Source organism: Orbicella faveolata, unplaced genomic scaffold (genome assembly GCF_042242905.1).
Source record: "Orbicella faveolata isolate gen_17 unplaced genomic scaffold, um_ofav_v1 contig_1, whole genome shotgun sequence".
In the NCBI taxonomy this organism is placed as follows: domain Eukaryota; kingdom Metazoa; phylum Cnidaria; class Anthozoa; order Scleractinia; family Merulinidae; genus Orbicella; species Orbicella faveolata.
In genome coordinates, this window is record NW_028301536.1 from 26,697,842 (window position 1) to 26,717,200 (window position 19,359).

The window sequence follows — 19,359 nt, forward strand, 5'->3', positions numbered from 1 at the left end:
TTCAGAAGTAATCTGACATGCATATATTTGCATAACGCGAGCGCTCGAATTGAATAGGCCTGAATGCAGTGGATTACTATATACTACGCATATGAAATGCTGTACTACTCCGGTACAGGCGGAGGGCTGGACGAACAGTTAAAGATCTGAACACCCGATGGACATCGACGCCTTCTGGTAAGAGATTTACTTGTAAAAATTAGATTATTCATTCAGTGTCACTTCTCATTGTCTGTTTAGTGGTTGATCAGTGTATTTACATTTAGCTTTACATGTTTAATAGAATAACCGGTCGTTCCCAAAACCCATTGGCATCGGTAGGAAGGTGAAGATGTTATTAGGACACACAAAATCTAAATACACACGATCATACATATGCTAGATCGTGACACGGGGCATGCAGTGCAACTCCAACCACCCGTAACGCCCAGATACATCTATACTAATATTACATCTTATCACCTCTCTCGGCCCTGTCAGCTTTCTGAAATGTCTTGAAATCATGCCCGTTTCCCCTGATAACTGTCAGTGCTGACTTAACGTGCGTAAATAAAACACTTCATCGAAGGCAAGCAATAACAAAAAATGAGACCATTTTTATTTTTTCCGCAACGGCAGCGGTCCAAATATTTCCTTTATGTTATTTACTCGCGTAAAATCTCGTCCACTTTAAGGGTGCTCAGAGTACGCGAACAAACAGAAAAATAGTAGAATGGCATTCAATATTTATGTAGAGTGTTTACACGTCCCTCCTCCGCACCTCCCACCTACCCGTTGATTTTCACGATATTTTATACGCCTTAAAACAATACATATAACTCAAAACCTGGTGGATATCAGAAAGCATTTGAAGTAATATACAGGCTTATATTAAACACTGGACAGCTACGCAAGATCGGCTCTTGCTTATTTAGAGTTCTCATTCCTGCGGACAAAATGATGCATAACGGAATGGTAACCCCGGGTGTAACAAACAAGGTAAATTGTCACGGCGGTCAGTTTGCATCATCTCTTTTTGTGATCAAGAGTTTGATTTGCATGAAAATGAAGTCAGATGAAAACTCATTTGTGCTCGATGTTTCGCCCGAAGTTCTATAACCTGCCCGGGAAAGTGATACTTTAACAGTAAAGCAGGATATGGCTGTCTCGACAATTGATATTCATAATGGTATATTTGTTACTGTTTTTTTGCTGTTGTTTAAGGGACCCTAGTCAGCCTCCGTCATTTTCGATGCCATCGAAATTATTGCCGGATATGTCATGGTGAAGCGAAATCTTATTGCTTTACTCTAAGTTGTGTTCCTGAAAGTGTGTTTAATTATCTTTTGTTCTTTTACAATGATTTCCTTCTCCGAATAAAATATAATAGCCAAACTCCCACATGTAAACAAAACCAAAGGTATGACTGACTAAGGCCGTTTAAGTGGACTGAGACAAAGTTGAGGTGCACAGCAAGGAGCATACCATCCAGCTAGTAGGATGAGAGTAAATAAAGGAATAAAAAGAATGAACTGTTCACCTGTGACTCTTTCTAAAGCCAAAGAAATTTTTGTAAATCGCGAGGGATACAAAGCAACGCCAATACCACTTTTTCAGTTCATCTTGACAAACCACTTAGCATACAAATAATTTTATAAACGCTTTTGTACGATAAAAACAATACGTTAGTAAGTTTGTCCTTCTTCTCTTCAGAACTTTTCAGTGAGAGAAAAAGTATGTATTGCCTCATATTGATATAAGGAACACTTCAGATGGGTGCAGTGTGTACGAAATCTCTGAAGCAGATTAAGCTTGAAAATGCACCTGTCATCACTACAAGGTTGGCCGTTTTCATTTGTTTTTAAAAAAGAGTTCAATAGTCACATTGATTTCCCAACTTAAAACTTCATTTTTTTTTCTCGGACATAAATCTGTTAAATCGTTCACTTACGAACGTCATTTGGGTTTATCTATTTCCCCTAGGGTGTCAGTTGATTCTGACAGCAGAACAAATGAAGACTCGACCTTGTCACCAGGCTCAGTCATATTTGATGACAGTCCATCCTCAGGCTCCAGGGTTTCCTCGGCAGCTACAAAGAGCACTTTACACCAGTTTCCCGAACTTTCGGCTCGGCATAGGAGAGTCATGCGTGGAGACTTGGAACAACGTTTAACTGCTAAGGCCAAGATCATTCGGATATTTACCAGCTCTACGTTTACAGGTTCATTCTTCTGACATCAGATATCTATATATTTAGATTGAAAATTATTTATCTATTTATTTTGTCTACTTCCACGAGCAGGAAATGCAGAATAATGATTTCTCTGTAGGATGTGGACTTAAGCGGCAATCATTGGAAATCTTCAAAAAAACATGACTCAGCCACTGGCCGAAGTGTTTACAATAGAGGATTCAGTGGCGGATCTAAGGGAGGTGCCCGGGGTTCCCAGTTCCCCCTCCCCGTTATTTTGGGTAAAAAAGAAGAAATCACAGAAGGAAGAAAAGCCGGCAGGGTAAGCAAAACAAAACCGCCCCCCGTCCCCACCTTTGCTCAAGGTCTGGATCCGCCACTGGGATTTACATCAGAAAGGAGGCAAAATGGAAGACTATTTTGCCCCAGAAATTTCTTAACTCGAAGCAAGGTGGCAAAGTAGAGATGAATTCATTTTTGCGAAACTTTGATATGGTTTAAATATTTAGACATGGCGGCTGAAAGAAATGCCTTGATGGAGAGGATCTACCCAAGACTGAAGGAGTTTGCACAGGAGAAAGGTTACGAGTTTCAGGTCGGTCGAAACGACGGGAACTTCTTCTTATTTACCTAATTTTGTTCCCGCTGACATTCCTTGTGTTTTGGACACTGGCACGGTAACAGTCTTGTTCAAAGCGTTAGCTAACAAACCATGTAAATCGATAGTTTGACCTTTTTTTGTGTTTTGAGACTACGTAGTTGCTACTTTCTTTTTAAGCGTCTTCAGTAGCTCTTCCAGTCACTTCATTTTATGAAGGTGGTTGACGGCATCATCAGTAATTGGTTGTTGTGCATTCGTATTCTGTAATCAGGTGGTTGACATGCGTTGGGGAGTACGTGATGAGTCCACAGATGATCATTCTACACTAGAGCTGTGTTTAAAGGAACTTAAGGCGTGTCAGGACCTTTCCACTGGACCTAATTTTGTGGTAAATAGACTAAATTTGCTTCGTTATTGAAGGCCGTCGAAAAGGGTGCCCTTTTAGATAGCCCTACATGTCCTGTATCTTCTGGCGAGGCCAACTCTTAGACGCTCAGCAACTGGTACTACAGCTAGAGGCTTTTGGGACAAAATAAATAACGTCCTCGATTAGAGATGCACATTATTTGTCTAGTATATAGCGTTAAGTCAGTACTTTTTCATCGAGTTTTTGACTCCTTTTCCCCATTTTTTAAACAAATTTTGACAAAGATTCTTCAAATGACACACAGTCAAGTAAAAGCGCGCATTCAACAAGTCAGCCTTTAGCCTCATTGCGTTAGAAGAAAGCCACCGGCTTGAAGGATTTCTACTCTCCTCAGAGGACCATAGCTGTAACGTTCGTTCATTTGGTCCTTGAGAAGGGAAATTATTCTTTACAAAGTTTTGTCTGTTGTGTATATAACTTATCGTTTTGCGACTGAAGTTTTCGCTCCCCCTTGCCCTTCAAGACCCTGAAATGTTTTTGCTATTTTTATCAGACCTTTCTGGGCCAAAAGTATGGTTTTCGTCCGCTTCCATCCAAAATACCTTCCACTGAATTTGAGAAACTCCTCAGCAACATGACAGACCAGGAGGAGAAAGCAGTTTTGGAGACGTGGTTCAAATGTGATATGAACGCAGTACCGCCAACCTATGTCCTTCAGCCAGTAAGCTCTCACATCCCTGACCACCTCTGTCGCGATGCTAAACAAAGGAAACTTGCACTACAGCAGTGGAGTCAAATTTTTGCGCAGATTCAAAACATCCTCAGGCGAGAAGCTAGAAAGATGTTTGAAGATCAAGAAGAAGAGTGGCTGCACAAGTATTTCATGTCAGGTAACACGCCCTGCGTTGGAGATAAGGCAGCATTTTTTTTTTTTATTTTTTATGAACTATCCTACTTACATTTGTACAATGTGGGTTCCAATTTGCTTGATCAAATTGGACGATACGAAATGGAGAAAAAAGTTTTTACTTTTTTACCTCAACTCACGGCTGCGACAAAGCTACAAACTATATTATTTATTTGCAAGATACTACAATAACATAATATCCTTAACACGGTGTTTAAAAGTGAAAATTACGTTTTCCTTTTACTGTTTCTTTTTTTCTTTTTTTCGTAAAACACGATTGGCTGATTATCGTTTTTCCATAAGGTATGAAGTACGTTGTTTGCTGGTTACAAAAGGCTGGCACGAGCATTCATAGAGAAAGGTAACCCCAGTACATTCTGTATATCTTTTAGTGACAGAAAGTGAGATCCGCCATGGTGTCCTGGGCGAACCACATCCAGAGGAACAATGCTTGTGGATCAGCAGGAATATCCAGGATCTTAAGAACCATTTACAAAATGAAAACGTTCAGTACTTCATTGATATTAACGCAGACACAAAAGAGATTGACACTGATGCTCAACAACTATTGCAGGTACTGTGACCAGATTTATCCTAACCCTAAGTCTCATAAGAACACACGCGATAATCATCTTTTTTGATAAAGCTAAGGAGATAAAAAATACAATGACACAAGAAAACCTTCCAGATTAAAAGTTAAAGGTTTCGCATGAGGTTAGGAGAACTGAAAAAAAAAAAAAGGGTTTATCTGCAGGCTTTACCTTTCTGTAGCCAGTAACGATTTGGGAGTTTCCTGTCTGTGGTAATAACCACGGGTTCTAAAGTGTTCTTTTCGGCAGAAAAGAAGCCCGGTGTTAGGTCCTTGCTCATCCAGCTTATTTTTTATCCTTATTCGTTTATCTTATCTAGAAACTGATGGAAGTCGTTACAAACGTCGTTCCTACTTCAAATATCAGGAAATTTGAGATTAAATGGAGCACACAGGGAATATGTCCTTCCATGGTGCCTGAGCATGCCGGCTATATAGATGATTTGTGCAGAGAGGTTGAGTTTCTAATGAAAGAAAAGATTACTAATTCCATACAGAAGAGAATCAAAGCTGATGTTAGCGATCCACTGTATGAGGAAGTCGTTCAACATTTGTTGTTTTGTCAAACCAAGTGTGACACGTTCTACGGAAGAAAAGAAATCTTGAGCCGATGCAATGCTTACATTCAGGTAAATGCATGTATTTTTTTAACTAGCAAGAGAGGACTAGATTTACATTATGAATTTCGATTGTTACACTGATTGCACCCGAAAAGTCCGTCACTTTCAGGAAATCTTCTCAGGTTACTTGCTGCAGTGTTTCTAGTGTTTCTTTTTTTTTCTAGAATGATGCGCGTCGTCCTCTTGTAATTCACGGGCAGTCAGGCTGTGGCAAGACTTCGGTGATGTCCATGATTGCAAAAGAATCGTGTCAAAGTTTCAGCCAATCAAACATCGTCATTCGATATATCGGAACCACTCCGAATTCCTCGCAAGTTCGTCTACTGCTTCACAGTGTCTGTCACCAAATCTGCACTATCTATGGTCGTGACTCTACCAAAGTCAGAAAGGTTTGTATGTATGTAGTTGGGTTATCTGCCCAGAGCCTTCCTCTTTCTAAACTGCACTGCGCAGGTAAACGGGTAGCTGGCATTGTCAGGGGGCAAGTCAATCTACAAAACAAGTTAGAGGGGAAGTAAAGACATTTTAGTTTTCATGGCGATGAAACTGCCGAGTATTATTAGCTTTTAAAGGAAAAGATAACGATACAACGTCTAAGATGGCTATACAACGTCTAACCATTCTGCTTTCAATTTTACAGGAGATGAAGGAACTTCAGGAAGATTTCGCCAGTTGCCTTCATTTTGCCAGTGCAGAAGAGCCGCTGTTTATTTTTCTTGATTCTCTTGATCAATTTGGTCCTGAGGATAATGCCAGACAACTTGCGTGGTTGCCTACAGTTCTCCCTAGCAACGTTAAGCTAGTTGTTTCTACATTACCCAATAGTGAATACGAGTGCTTCCCAATTCTACAGGTTCGTAAAGAATTTGTTTCGTATTGAAATTTTAACATTTTTGCTTCTAAAAGAGCCCAAATTCAAACTTGAAAGAAAATTTCCATTTTATTTTGCAAAATCAATAGTTCAACAAATCAGAACACAGCAACTGCTCTTCAGTTTTCTCCTCCAAAGGACTCACCCGGTGTTAGATTCATTTGTTGAAGTTTAACCCTAGGAATGAACGTATCACTTCAGGATATAGAGGATGAACAGGTTGGGCTTGTACTTCTTTATAGTAGGAAAAAAAGCTGTTCTGACATTATTCGTGTTGAGGAGCAAATGGACATACTGACCGTTCAGCCTCGAATGGCCGCAGCTATTCATCTTTCAAGTTGATTAGTATCAGTATTGAAAGTAGCTTGTATTTTTTTGTCTTTCTCTTTTTGTAGTCATTATTTTCTGAAGAAGACTTTGTAGAAGTTCCCAAGTTGCCAGAAGATGACGCATTTCAAATTCTAAGTAACTGGCTGAGTATTGCTGGAAGAACCCTCTCGCCATCGCAGGAAGCCATCATCAATGACGCGCTTCAAAAGTGTTCCCTTCCAATCTTCATAAGAGTCGCGTATGACGAAGCCATAAGATGGAAGTCCTACTCTCTACCCAGCGAGACTGTACTTCAAGACACAGTTAGAGGTGAATGAAATTGATTATCTTTAGCACATAGATCTATACAAACATCGTAGCAGCCTTATTTTCCTCAGTCCCAGGTGATAAACATTGGCAACGGAAGTCCTACTCTCTACCCAGCGAGACTGTACTTCAAGACACAGTTAGAGGTGAATGAAATTGACTATCTTTAGCACATAGATCTATACAAACATCGTAGCAGCCTTATTTTCCTCAGTCCCAGGTGATAAACATTGGCAACAATGGGACTTCAGTGACAAACATGTTAAACAAAAGTTATCATGTGCAGCCTGTTGCAATGAAAGTTATCTTTTAAAAACCATCCCTTTTCATCTCAAAATTTCGACGGCTTCTGAGGAATTAAGCAGTAAAAAGAGTCTCAAAAATTGATTGATGTTTCAAACAAGAGACCGAATCACATTTTCAAACCTGCTTTTTATTGGTATTTTTCAGGCGCTGTCAACGCATTGTTCGAGAGGGTCGAACTTCAACATGGAAGAGTCTTGGTACGTCATGCTCTTGCGTACATAACTGCTGCAAAGAGTGGCCTGACTGGTACTGAAATAGAGGATTTGCTGTCATGCGACGATCACGTGTTGGATGACGTGTATCAGTACTGGACACCACCAATTAGGCGCATCCCTCCACTGCTCTGGGTCCGAATAAGGGGCGACTTGGCAGGTTATCTAGTGGACCGAGGAGCAGACGGCGCGACTGTGATCACATGGTATCACCGACAATTTATTGAGGCTGCAAGGGTTCGATACCTATCATCAGATGAGGAAAGAACATTCACTCATCAGGCGCTGAGCAATTATTTTCTAGGTGTGTGGGCTAACGGAAGAAAGAAGCCCTACAGGACTGCTAAGGGAGAGGAATTGGAAGCTGACCGCTTTGTGTCCCATCAGCCGTGGAGATTCGAAGGAAGCACAAAGGCAAAGAATTATAACTATCGTAAGATAAACGAACTACCGTACCATTTAGTGCTGTGTAATGACACAGAAACACTGAAAGGGGAAGTCTTGTGTAACTTCACGTTTCTTCTCACGTGTTTGGAGTCATGCTCTCTCCGAGATCTTATAGACGAATTTGATTTTGCTCTTGAGAAAATTGCCGATAAGGATATTCAACTTGTTAAAGAAGCTCTTCAACTATCAACATTTGCTCTTCTTCAGCATCCTGCTCAGTTATCGTCTCAGCTACTCGGGCGCATTCAAACTTCGGACTCGGATCATATCAAGGTTTTGTTGAAACAGGCTCAAAACTCCTGGCAACCCTGTTTGTTGCCAAGTTCCGTTTGCTTAACATCACCCGGTGGACCGTTGGTACACTCGATGTCAGGACACCAGAAACCATCGTCCGCTCTCAGTGCTAGTGCAGATGGCAAATTTATTGCAAGTGCCTCTACTGACACAACTTGTACAATATGGGACGTCAATTCAGGAAGATTAGTACGGACTTTGGAAGGAGTAGGTAAGAGATAGGCATTTACTCTTCTCTGCGTTTACATTTATACCAAAAGCTTTTGAAATTGAGTTTTTCATTCCTTTGATCTGCTAATTATTTTTAAGCTTTGTTACCCCCCCCCCCCCCCTTTCCAACCCTAGTTGTCAAAATGAAGCTGTAAAGGAGATCTCTCGGTCTCCTCACTTAGTTCTTCTTGGAAGGTGGCAACGTCTGTGGTTGTTAGAACAATAAACTAGCAATAGATCACACCAATTCCCCGACTCTGAAACGCAACAGTGGTGCCCTGTAGTGTTCTAAGACAGTTACTGAACGTTGCTTGAGATAAAACATGTTTATTCCATTTTACAGCTAAACAATCAGGAAACGGTGTCAACAAGATACACTAATCAACGTTTTACCAGGTATACGCGTCATGTATCTTTTTTTGTCATCTTTCAGGTGATGATGTCTGGTTCGTGGTGATATCTCCAGACAATTCAACGGTTGTGACTTCGCAAACCGGTTCCATATCGGCTTGGAGGCTTTCTAATGGCAAGCGGGTGTTTTCCGTTGAGGAGCGTGGATTAACAGCTGCACCGATATGTGTGTTTGAGAAGGATAATACAGTTTTACTTGCTTCGATCATCAAGCAAAATGTCAAAATATATAACCTGCAGACAGGGCATCTTTTTCAAGAGCTTCATGACGAAAAGTTACAAAAGCACAATGCCATGTCGTCGCCCTTATTCATGTGTTCACTTGAGCACCACAGTGTTCTCTACGCGGGAAGAGACAATGTATCCTCAGCCTCTCCCTTCAGAGGCTGGATCAGAGCTGCACATTTAGACACTGGAGAAGTCGTTGAGAGGTTGCAAGTCAGTCCTAACAATGTGGTACATTTCATTGGCGTCACAGAGCCCGATAAGCTGCTTCTAGTTTTGAGTGAAGGAGCCCAGGATCGAAGGAAGGGAGAAGCAGTGCAGACAAAGTTTTTCAAACTGGAACTTTGGAATATTACACAGAAGATTCTATTTCGCAAGCTTGCAGACCTCCCTGATAAGGTGCGATGCTATGCATTGTCCTCGGACAAGTGTAAAGTTTTGACGTTGGGAAATTCAAGGTTTTTAGCCAATGCCAACGTTTTCCGAGCTGAAGTGAAAATGTTTGACTTGAAATCGGGTGACATCATCCAGCGTATGCTGACTTACCCAAGCACTATTCATTTAATGGAATTTATAGACTCAAACCACGTTATTACTGCATCACGTGACAAGATTGTTCGACTCTGGGATTTGGAAAGAAATGTCACTTCACCGAGTGAAGGGAGTGAAGAGGAAGCAGAGCTGGAAATTGTCGACCTGAGTGGGTATCATGCCATCTGCTGGGAGAAAAACGGAATACGTCTGGTAGATCTTCAAGCTAGACGCTTCGTCCAGTTCAGGAATGGTTTACAGCCTCAAATGGCATTTGTAAACGACAGCGAAGTCATCCTTGCATCTTCTGGGAAGTTGCATCTCTTCGACATGAACCAAAGGCAAAGAATTCGTCAATTTGACGGAGACGTCTACCAAGCAGGGCTAACGAACAGCATTTTCGTTTACAAACAAGCTCAGCTGATTGCAGTGTCTTGTGATCAGCGATCTCTGTGCGTGTTCGACATCAGCAGTGGTAGAAGAATAGCGCAGATGCAATGTGAACACGTCCGAAGGTGAGTGCTTAATTCAGTTTTCAAAGCTTTATTACCAATATCTTCTGCTGGTTAGGCTTTATGTAAGCGTCAGCTAACTATAGCATTCCCTTTCTTGTAACAAGAGCTAAAATAGGGTATGTATGATCATGAAGTGGAATTGAATACCAGTGTTGCTCTGGCCTTATGGCTTTGATAAAGGGGACCAGGTTTCAGCCCTGGCGGCGTCACTGAGATGAATACTTGGACGAGACACACGGCACTCTCACAGTCTCTCTTCATCCAGGTGCATATACGGTATAATGAACTAAGCATCCCATTCAAGGGGGAGCTTAGATACTCCTAGTCAGTTGATGCGACAGCTCCAGTAGTAGGTGAATCTTTGGCTAGACGCAGTGAAATACCAACACGACACAGTTACCTGATTTTACAGATAAAATTGCGTAATTGGAAATGATCGATATCAGCATGATTGTTGGTATCGTTTGGCTCGTTAAACGTTCCCTAAAGAATCGGAACATTAGCCTTTTGATCTTAATTTGTCTTTTACGTTTCAGGCTTGTACACACTCTAAATGGTGAAATCTGTGTTTGTGGGCACAGTATAAACTATGAGGACGAGGCCAAATGTCGTTACTTTTACTCCGTGTGGGATCTGAATGAAAAGACGTGCATCCGCGAGATTGATGTAGAGGAATCAGAAGCAGACTTCTACGGTGAGTTTGGGCGTGTCCCGATAGATATGAATGGCTAGGATGATTTAAGATACGCCACTCAATTTCTGTGATTTTGACTGTTATTTCGTACAGCTGTCTTTGAGAACTAAATTCTTAACTTAATAAGAAAACCTGTTCGTATTCTTAATGCTAATACGTGCTCGGAGGAATGAAAAAAAGCTTTTTACTCAATCAGATATGACACTTGTTCTCAGCCAGCCAAGACAAGCACAGTATGCAATGCAAACGGTATCACTCTCTATCAAATGAAAAGTTAAGTTCCTTATCTTTTTTCTATGGTTTTAACGATCTTCTTGCTTTTCTAGAAATGCAGTTGGCTAAAGATGGACACCACCTGTCAGATATTCTCTACGACATTGGCGTGAAGTTGTACCGCGCAGTCGTGTATGATCTGAAGACGGGGAAACTTTTATTCATCTCAGAAACGGAGCACCATGTTCATTCATCAGCGATCATTTCTGAAACAAGTACCCTACTTCTGGGCCTGTTTGATGGCACCATGGAACTCTACAACATAGAAAGAGGGACATGCTTACACAGGCTCAAGCAAGCACATCTTGGAGCGATCCATCGGGTATACACCACCGATGATGGATCAGTTGCTATGACAACTGCAGGGGGCTTAGACTCGAAGGATCGCTCGATCCGCTTTTGGAGAATGAGAAAAAACAGAATTACACTGTTAACAGTGTTCACTCCTGACGCAAAAGTGTCGTCGATGAACCTCTCAGGCGATGGCCATCTTGTAGCTCTGGAAATAACAGAGGTAGTCCCTTTTGTTCTTGTTAGAGAAACGAATAGAGAGACACTGCGATTTAACGATTTGGAACGATTTACTTGCAGCTTCACTGTAGATTTGTTTGACTTTAAGGTTCTTCATTCATAGTTTGTCAGCCCATAGTTAATGGTGGGAAATTGTCAAGAAGGCTGGCAAAAATCAAAGAAGCAAAAAAACCAGGCTAAGATTTATGTTGGAAGGCCCTTGACCCTGCACATCTTTTGTCTTACGCTCATAAACCATGCATAAATTACATAACCGCAATGCTTCTATTGGTTAGTTGTATGAGGACACATAACCACCTATTGTCTTTGCCAGATTTAGTGCAGGGTCAACCCCCAAAATAACCAACTAAAATATACAACAAAGAATTTTGCCACGTTTTCTAACCATTTCTATCTTTTAACTATGGTCAGCCGTAGATATCTTTTAGCAGGTGGCAATTAAGGTGCCAAGTCGTCTTATGAGTTAAGTCCTCTTTCTACATGAGCATTTTTAAGATACAGACATGTGGTACGATTTCTTCCTGGAAATTGTTGCATGCGACATCCTTACGGAATCCCTATTTAATCATTTCGGTTTGTAAAGGACCCTACCTGTAGTCGATAATAAGACTCTTCATTTTTTAAGGATATTCTGTTCCAACATTAGCAAGTAACATTATAGTTTCAATGATACATTGTGGTTAAATGAGTTTATAAAGCTTTCTAGTTTACAGGACGTTTGACTCCACAGCACTATGATTGTAAAGTACAAATTGCATTTTGGTCCCAAAAGGTGTGAACTGATATGGAATGTACTATCCTTTTTTAGTACAATTCCACTAGTATACTAATGCAAATGCTGCAATCTGATTGCCTGAGCTACTCGTTTACTATCATCCATTAGTGTGCAGTGGCTGGACGTCGTCTGCAAAAAGAGACTTTTTTTCGTTTTTGCGGCGAATTTACGGAGGAATATTTAGATACAAATCGATAAATAAATTCCCGAGAAGACTAAAAGAAAGACATTCACGGTTTCTTGACTAGAAAATGTAAGTAAGAATTCTGCTAAAACAATTATTACGATTCCTTCTCGATTTCTATGGGGTGATATAGTTGATTCGGCCTTCGCCTCATCAACTTCACCTCGTAGAAATCTCGAGCTCATAATCTAAGCAGAGTGGCCGGTCTAAGCAAGTCGCGTGCGACGTTTGGAAGAAAAAGTCATAACTCTTGAACAGGCCCTCAGCCGAAAGTTTGTAAAAAAAAATCCCGAAATATATGTAAAATAGTTAGACAATATTTTTAATATATATATTTTCAATCATAGGAAATTTTCCTAAAATAAGCTTTATCGCTATTTATTAAGAGAATTGTATAATTTTTTAAACTACCCTACGCTAAAACTTTAAAGTTTTGTAGACAATAAAAGTGTTATTTTTAAACCCCTTTTGAACATCTCAGGTATTTACCAAAACATACGAACTTGCTGTTGTTTGAAGTCAGGGCACCCGAATTTTAATATGTGTTCCTATTTTCACTATTAATAATGACTAGAATACGTCTTATGTACATGGCATTGAGTTCTTTGAGGAGTTTTCACTTTTCAAAATGTTTTATAATGGAAAGCGCTTTATTTTTTATTGATATGGTTAAAAACGTCGTCAACACTGACAATATCTAAACCTGAACAAACCATAATAGCTTATATCTGCCGGGCCCGAAGCTTCTTTTTCAGACATACATTAACGGCGAGACAAAGCAAAGATTAAGCTCTTGCGCAAGAAAGGTACATTAACATCTGGGCCCAACTTGTAAAATAAATGTAAAATAGTATTCAAGCCTAATGGCCTGTTGGGTTTAAAACATAATTTTCGTCTCGGCTGATGTTTCCGTATACGGTCACACCGGTAAACAAGAGTTATAAAAGTTCTACCGAGCAGTGTAATTAACAAACACCTTCGAAAAAAAGTGAATTGAATTTATGAATATCTGTAGGGATTATGAACGGTGCGATAAAAATCCCAATGATGATATTTATAAAAAGTAAAATAAAACAATGGATTAGGAATAAACCGAACCATTAATGAAAAGTGAAGATAGCAAATAATGAGTCGGGTATATCCACTGCCCTTGAAATCATTGAACAAAACGCAATTACATGGTCTTACATTACTCTTACTCGGACGATATAAAACCAGATACGCTGACTGCTGAGTCTTCGAAGGGGGTTTTGAACCAAAATACAATACAATTTTGAGTTTAAATTCAGATTATGCTCAGCTAGACGGCAGTTTATATTTTTGTGTGGACATTTCAGTGCAAATGTTTAATGACTAATTCACTGCATTTTTTCTTTTTAGCGCTAGATATTAAAATAGTATTTTTCAATATTTTACCAGAAGATTCACCTCTCAGCTTAACTGACTGATAAGTTTTTCACTTTTAGGAGAAAATTAATGAAATGAAGTGAAATAAAATTTGCTTCATCGGTAAAGATGGTCATACTTCTTTTCAGTAAATTTTGTCTTTCATTGTTCAGGCTCAAAAGCCTGGTGGGAACTTGCTGACTTGAAAACCGAGTAAACGTTCTGCTATGACAATGAGAAATTTGCATTCTTCCTTATCCGCGAGTAACATAAGCTAAACGCCAGTTAGTGAGCATTTATTCTGACAAATCCGTCACAATAACAAAACATTTAAAGCAGGTGAAACTATACAATGACCAGTTTTTCATTGTAAAGAAATTTCACAAGAGAAAACAAAAGTGTACTTCTGCCATACAACCAAGTAAGGATTTGAATATGATCGCTTCTGAAACTGGCTAAGGTTTTTAAAGAAAAAAAAAAACATATCTTCTTGCTTCACAGTAGATTTTTCTTCAATGTCGATGCGACTAAACTGGCTATTGCAAACCCTGTTTTGTGTGCCAGTTTCATTTAAAAATGCTGCTAAACTGAGGCGAAACTTTCTCCATGTGATGGTTAATTTGTGTGAATAATATATGAGACACAATCGCGAAAAACAAACAACGGTTTATAATTTCGGATGCAAAAACGTGGGAAATCTTAAATAATCCCCAAAATAACCTGCTCCGAACCACAAGACTTACAACCGAGGCTGGCATGCGACATAGTCAATATAAATTATCTAGCGTCACCCAAATCATCATTCACTTAGTCTTTAAGAAGCTAATTTATCTGTGATACTCGGCCAGCGAGAACAAGACAAAGACGGTCAGAAAGCGGACTCTAAACAATAGAGATGGTCAGCCAATAACACTGTTGCTTCAAGCAGATGTTTAGCTAATGACTCGATTCGACTTTCCTTGTTGTGTTTCAAACAGGTACCATATGTTTCGCGGTTACTTTTTCTCATGGAATACAACGATAACAACGTGCTAGCGATGTCCACCTCGACACACGCGAGCAGATTTGTACAACAGGAGCAACAAACTACGGTACAATTCGCCGTCGAGCAAGTCGTCAGTGGAAAATTGCAGTGGAGTGAGCCGCTAGTCAAAAATTGTTGACTTCTTACTTTCTGTTTACAGTGTTGATCTTGTCGCACAGTGGTAAACTTTAGGCATATGTATAATAGCTGAATTTCAAACACAGCATCCCTTACCTCGTGGTTTATAAAACAGCAGCTAAAGACAAGAGATAAGTTTATCATATCTAACAGTAAGAGGGAGGACTACTTTGCCTAAAGTACTCTCTCTGAGTTTCAGCTGATAACCGAAAGTTTCAACTATACTGCGGATTTATAGTTCGTATTTGTAATATGGCTCTGCGATTTGGAAACACTACGAGGCTTCATCACATTGACTTTCCAGCAGCTTCTACAGAAAGTGGGAGCCAGACCTGGGAACAAACGGTTCCAAAGACTCATTCAGAATTGAAACCAGCTCCTCAAGGTAATCAGACACATAAAACAGGGAAGGTTAACGTGCGAATCCGCAAAAGACAAGAAAAGGAAAGCACCAGAAAGGCTCGGCAGGACAGGAGTACGCAATCTGCGTCTTCAACAGAACTAAAAAGCGAAATCTTAAACAACAGTGGCAGTTGTGGATTCACCCAAGAGGTTCCAATTCCCAACCGGACGACTTTCAGCGCTATAACTCAACAATCCACGGCGATGTGCTATATGAATTTAACTGTGGAGTGGGACGTTTTAGACTCGTTCTCGGAGTTTGCGACGTTTTTAGAGTTACAAAATCCTATCTGTCCCGCGCATCTTATTGACACTCCAGAGAAGCTTCTAAGTGTTTTGTCGTGCGAGCTTTAAACATGACTGTATTCGGCCTGATAAGTGCGTTTGGTGGTTTTCAAAACATTTGTCAAAGAACAAAAAGACTTGGGTCAACGGTGAAAACCGTCTGAAGTCTGCAATCAATTCCGGTTGGAATAATAAGACAGAAAATCGAAATAAAACGACCTTCACCTTTAATATATTTATTTAAATGCCCTGTTGACAAAGAAAGCAAGCGAAATGTTATTTCTGTTTTCTCCAAATTAAACGAAGTTCTCCTTCACTGACTAACAACAGCGTGGCCTGATCTAAGTTTATATTAACGAAGCGCTTAATTCTAAAAACGGTTTATCGTATATTAGGCTTAGTAATTTTGCATAGATCTGATTGCCAGTGAATATTTAAACCATTTGTAATTAAGCAAACAACTTGTGTTAACGATGGTCGAACATCAAGCGAGCAAAAACGGCATACTGAATCTAGCCTACACACTTGTCCTTGATCACAGTCGAGCTCGGCGCACGCTCGAGTTTGCGGTCAAAGTGTCGCGTGTGTTTTTCTCTTTGAAAATATCGTACACCATTAACTTTAACGCGCAAGATGATAAAAATCTCTTTTGAGATACCACTTTCTTGTGAAGTCATTAATATTCCTCTATGCTTGCCACCTGTACAGGAGATATTCACCTACTGTATTTGATCTACAGTTAAAAAGTGACGAAATATCTTTGTTCGTTTAACATACTTTTGCTGATCTTGGTTCCATTTAAGTCTCTGATTTCTCATCTCTACTTGATTGTGATTTTTTTTTTGAGTAGCTCTTGCTTTCAGTTCGACTGCCAAAAAGCACATCATACTTGTAAATATCCGAGGAACTGACTGACTAATCGTACAGAGGAAACTAGAAGAACTAATTGTCTACAGAATCGTGAACCGTTTGACGTCTGTGAAACACCTAAGAAACACCCATGAAAGTTCCATGCGTGAAAGTGTGAATTTAGTTCAACGCTCTTATTAGGATATCTTAGCAACTTTTTATACTCTAACTACGAGTATATATGACATATTAAAATTGTATTTAAGGCATGGTAATCACATTGACGTGTACATACTCTTTAACTCCTTTGTAGCTACCACTACAAAGGTGTTAAAACTTGTCCAAAATAAACGTTTTCGTTATAATAAATCACAAATTCGTAGAAAATGATCGAGCCTCATTCGATGCTTCCGTATGGTTTTCGTGTTTTAGGATTCATCATCTTGAGTTTTTTTTAATTTCTTATTTTTTTAAATGATTCGACTTTACTGCCATTGAGTTTACTCGCTGCGTGTTTTAATCATATTTATAGGTCTCATCCACGCGGGCCATTTTGTGAGAGGAAATTAAAAATCAAACCAGAGTTTTATTAAAGATTGTAGTCTAGCATAGCATATCTTTTTATCTGTTATATTTTGATGATCGATGATAACAGTATTTTTCTAGCCCTCAAAAGGAGCCTTACACTGAGAGCACATTGATGTGCGCGGATGATTTCTTGAGCTTGTTAACGCGACATAACCATGAGTGTGGTAAAAAAAAAAAAAAAAAAAAAAAAAAAAACAGGAGCGGGTAATTTAACCAAAGTAAAAGACCCTGTGGGCATTATATCAATTTAAAATCGGTCGTCAATGCAGCTCTTTTCTTCATTTTGGACCGGAAAACTCCTTGACTTGCGCGCATGCAGCAAGACAATGGCCAGCTGATTCCCCAATAGATGTTTATCCAGCCTTCCTGTTTTTGACACAATGGCAACCTCATGATCATGGATTCATGCTAATGGAAGTCCTAAAGAAAGTTTTTGTTTTTAGTCTTTTAATAATCGCGATTTGCATAATATTGAACCCAACTATGATATCGCAGCGAATATCAAAATTAATGACTTCTGGTTGATAAGAAGCAAAACCGTCTATGGTAGTTTTCAGAAAAAAAGGACACTTTTTTTTGAGAAAATAGATTATTTATCTTAGCGTTCAGAAGAAGACCGATGGCTTCGTTAGTATTCCAGTGCAGAGAAAGATAATATTTCCGCAGAAGCGCACTTTGGGAATGTAGAGTTTTTATCTTAGATTTCATTAGGAGACCGAATGCTTCGTCAGTATTCCAAGGTAGAAATCTTGCCGCCGAAAGAAGCGCAATTTGAGACAGTGGATTTTTTATCTGAATGTTCGGCAGAAGATCGAGGGTTTGTTAGTATTTCAGTGATGATGTTGCCTCGTCTTTTTTCGAAAAATTAGCGTAGTACACTAGTAAAATTGGCTAAGTAAAGTAAACAAAACAAAATGAACATCTATCATATTTTTTCCTCTATAATTTCGTTTTTAATTTCGTCTATCACCGAAGAAGAATGCCGATATTACAATACTAATAATACACACGAAAAAATTACTCGATTCTGATTGGCTAAGAGCAGTGCAGTTCAAGTGTAACACCAGTGCAAATTACACATCGAAATTCTGGATTTTGATTGACTGAAAGAAAATAGGAACTTTTCTAAGAAAATGATATCACGTAAAATGATGACGAAAATTTTGTGCTGAAACTTTGAAAAAAATTTTCTCAAATGAGAAAAAATGGCTTCAAGAAAGGTCTTCCGGCACTTCCTCCGCACGAATTTTTTCACGTTTATATTATTAATAAGTAATCATACGGTTTTTCTCGTTCAATTTGGAGGTAATTTGCACTTGCGAGTTTTTCAAAAAGTTGAAATTACACTCGCCGAAGCGGCTCGTGCAATTTCTGCTTTTTGAAAAACTCACTCGTGCAAAGTAATTCCAAATTGAACTCGAAACCGTATGATTACCTATACAAAACGAGCTGAATTGCTTTTAATTGAATGGTCAACGCTTTACATGTTGAACCAACACTTCTCCTATATAGATTTGAGCGACGCGAAAGGAGTTGCCCGTGTGAGGAAAAGCCTCAAGTGAAATTTTATTTTAACCACCTCTAATTGTTGCTATTTTGAGATGAATGAACGTTTCCAATTATTGTTCCCTCATAACTGTTTTGATCATCCGGAACTATTGTTTCCGAATTGTTCGTGATTAAACTGGTACGCTAGGTGTATTTTTAACTTTTTGGGACTTAAAAATCGTTTGTTTCCGCTAAAGTACCCAAAATTAGCTACACTGCAAAACATCATTATCAGATATTTAGTAAACACGTCGGTGATTCATGCTTGCGAACGGAAACTTCCACGCCCAACAGGTCAACAATCTGCAAAGAAAACAAGGAAACCTCATTTTTCCGTGTAAAGAATCAGTTACTTTGTCCGATACTGAAATCGCTGGTTTTGACTGTCAAGTCAAAATAAGTATGATGGTAACCATTCAATGAGTTAGGCCAGGAATCTGATATGGGATAGATGACTGATATATAAAGAACCTCGCCAAGAATTTAGTCTCTTCAATTTTTTATACTTGAGTTATTCGGAGAAACATTGATGTTAATTTAGGCACCATCCACATGTATCCGGATGTTTTTAAATCCGCAACTTTTTCTTTCCGGATTCAAAAATTTCCCCTTCCACACGTAGCGTATTCAAATCGAATTCGCCTGTCCACACGCATCCGATGGTATCCGAATTCACTCTAGAGAAACTAGGCCTACACGTTGTGCCGGCATATTGGTTTATTATTCGGTAAGAGACTGGACACGATTTTACTACGTTATCGGATTCAAA

General features: G+C 39.4%; 2 protein-coding genes across 2 annotated transcripts; both read left to right on the forward strand.

The window, feature by feature from the left end:
- On the forward strand, positions 1-13,884 carry LOC110061774 (NACHT domain- and WD repeat-containing protein 1-like). Its single transcript, XM_020768623.2, has 15 exons — positions 1-177; positions 1,693-1,819; positions 1,963-2,201; positions 2,681-2,766; positions 3,044-3,160; positions 3,693-4,029; positions 4,439-4,620; positions 4,956-5,264; positions 5,420-5,644; positions 5,896-6,108; positions 6,522-6,765; positions 7,213-8,232; positions 8,665-9,913; positions 10,450-10,607; positions 10,934-13,884. Exons 2-15 carry the CDS (start codon positions 1,752-1,754, stop codon positions 11,512-11,514), a joined length of 5,028 nt encoding a protein of 1,675 aa, XP_020624282.2. The 5' UTR covers positions 1-177; positions 1,693-1,751; the 3' UTR covers positions 11,515-13,884.
- A 388-nt stretch (positions 13,885-14,272) lies between these two features.
- LOC110061773 (uncharacterized) lies at positions 14,273-17,068 on the forward strand. Its single transcript, XM_020768621.2, has one exon. The coding sequence runs from the start codon at positions 15,171-15,173 to the stop codon at positions 15,672-15,674; it is 504 nt and encodes a 167-aa protein (XP_020624280.1). The 5' UTR covers positions 14,273-15,170; the 3' UTR covers positions 15,675-17,068.
- The last annotated feature ends 2,291 nt before the right edge of the window (positions 17,069-19,359 follow it).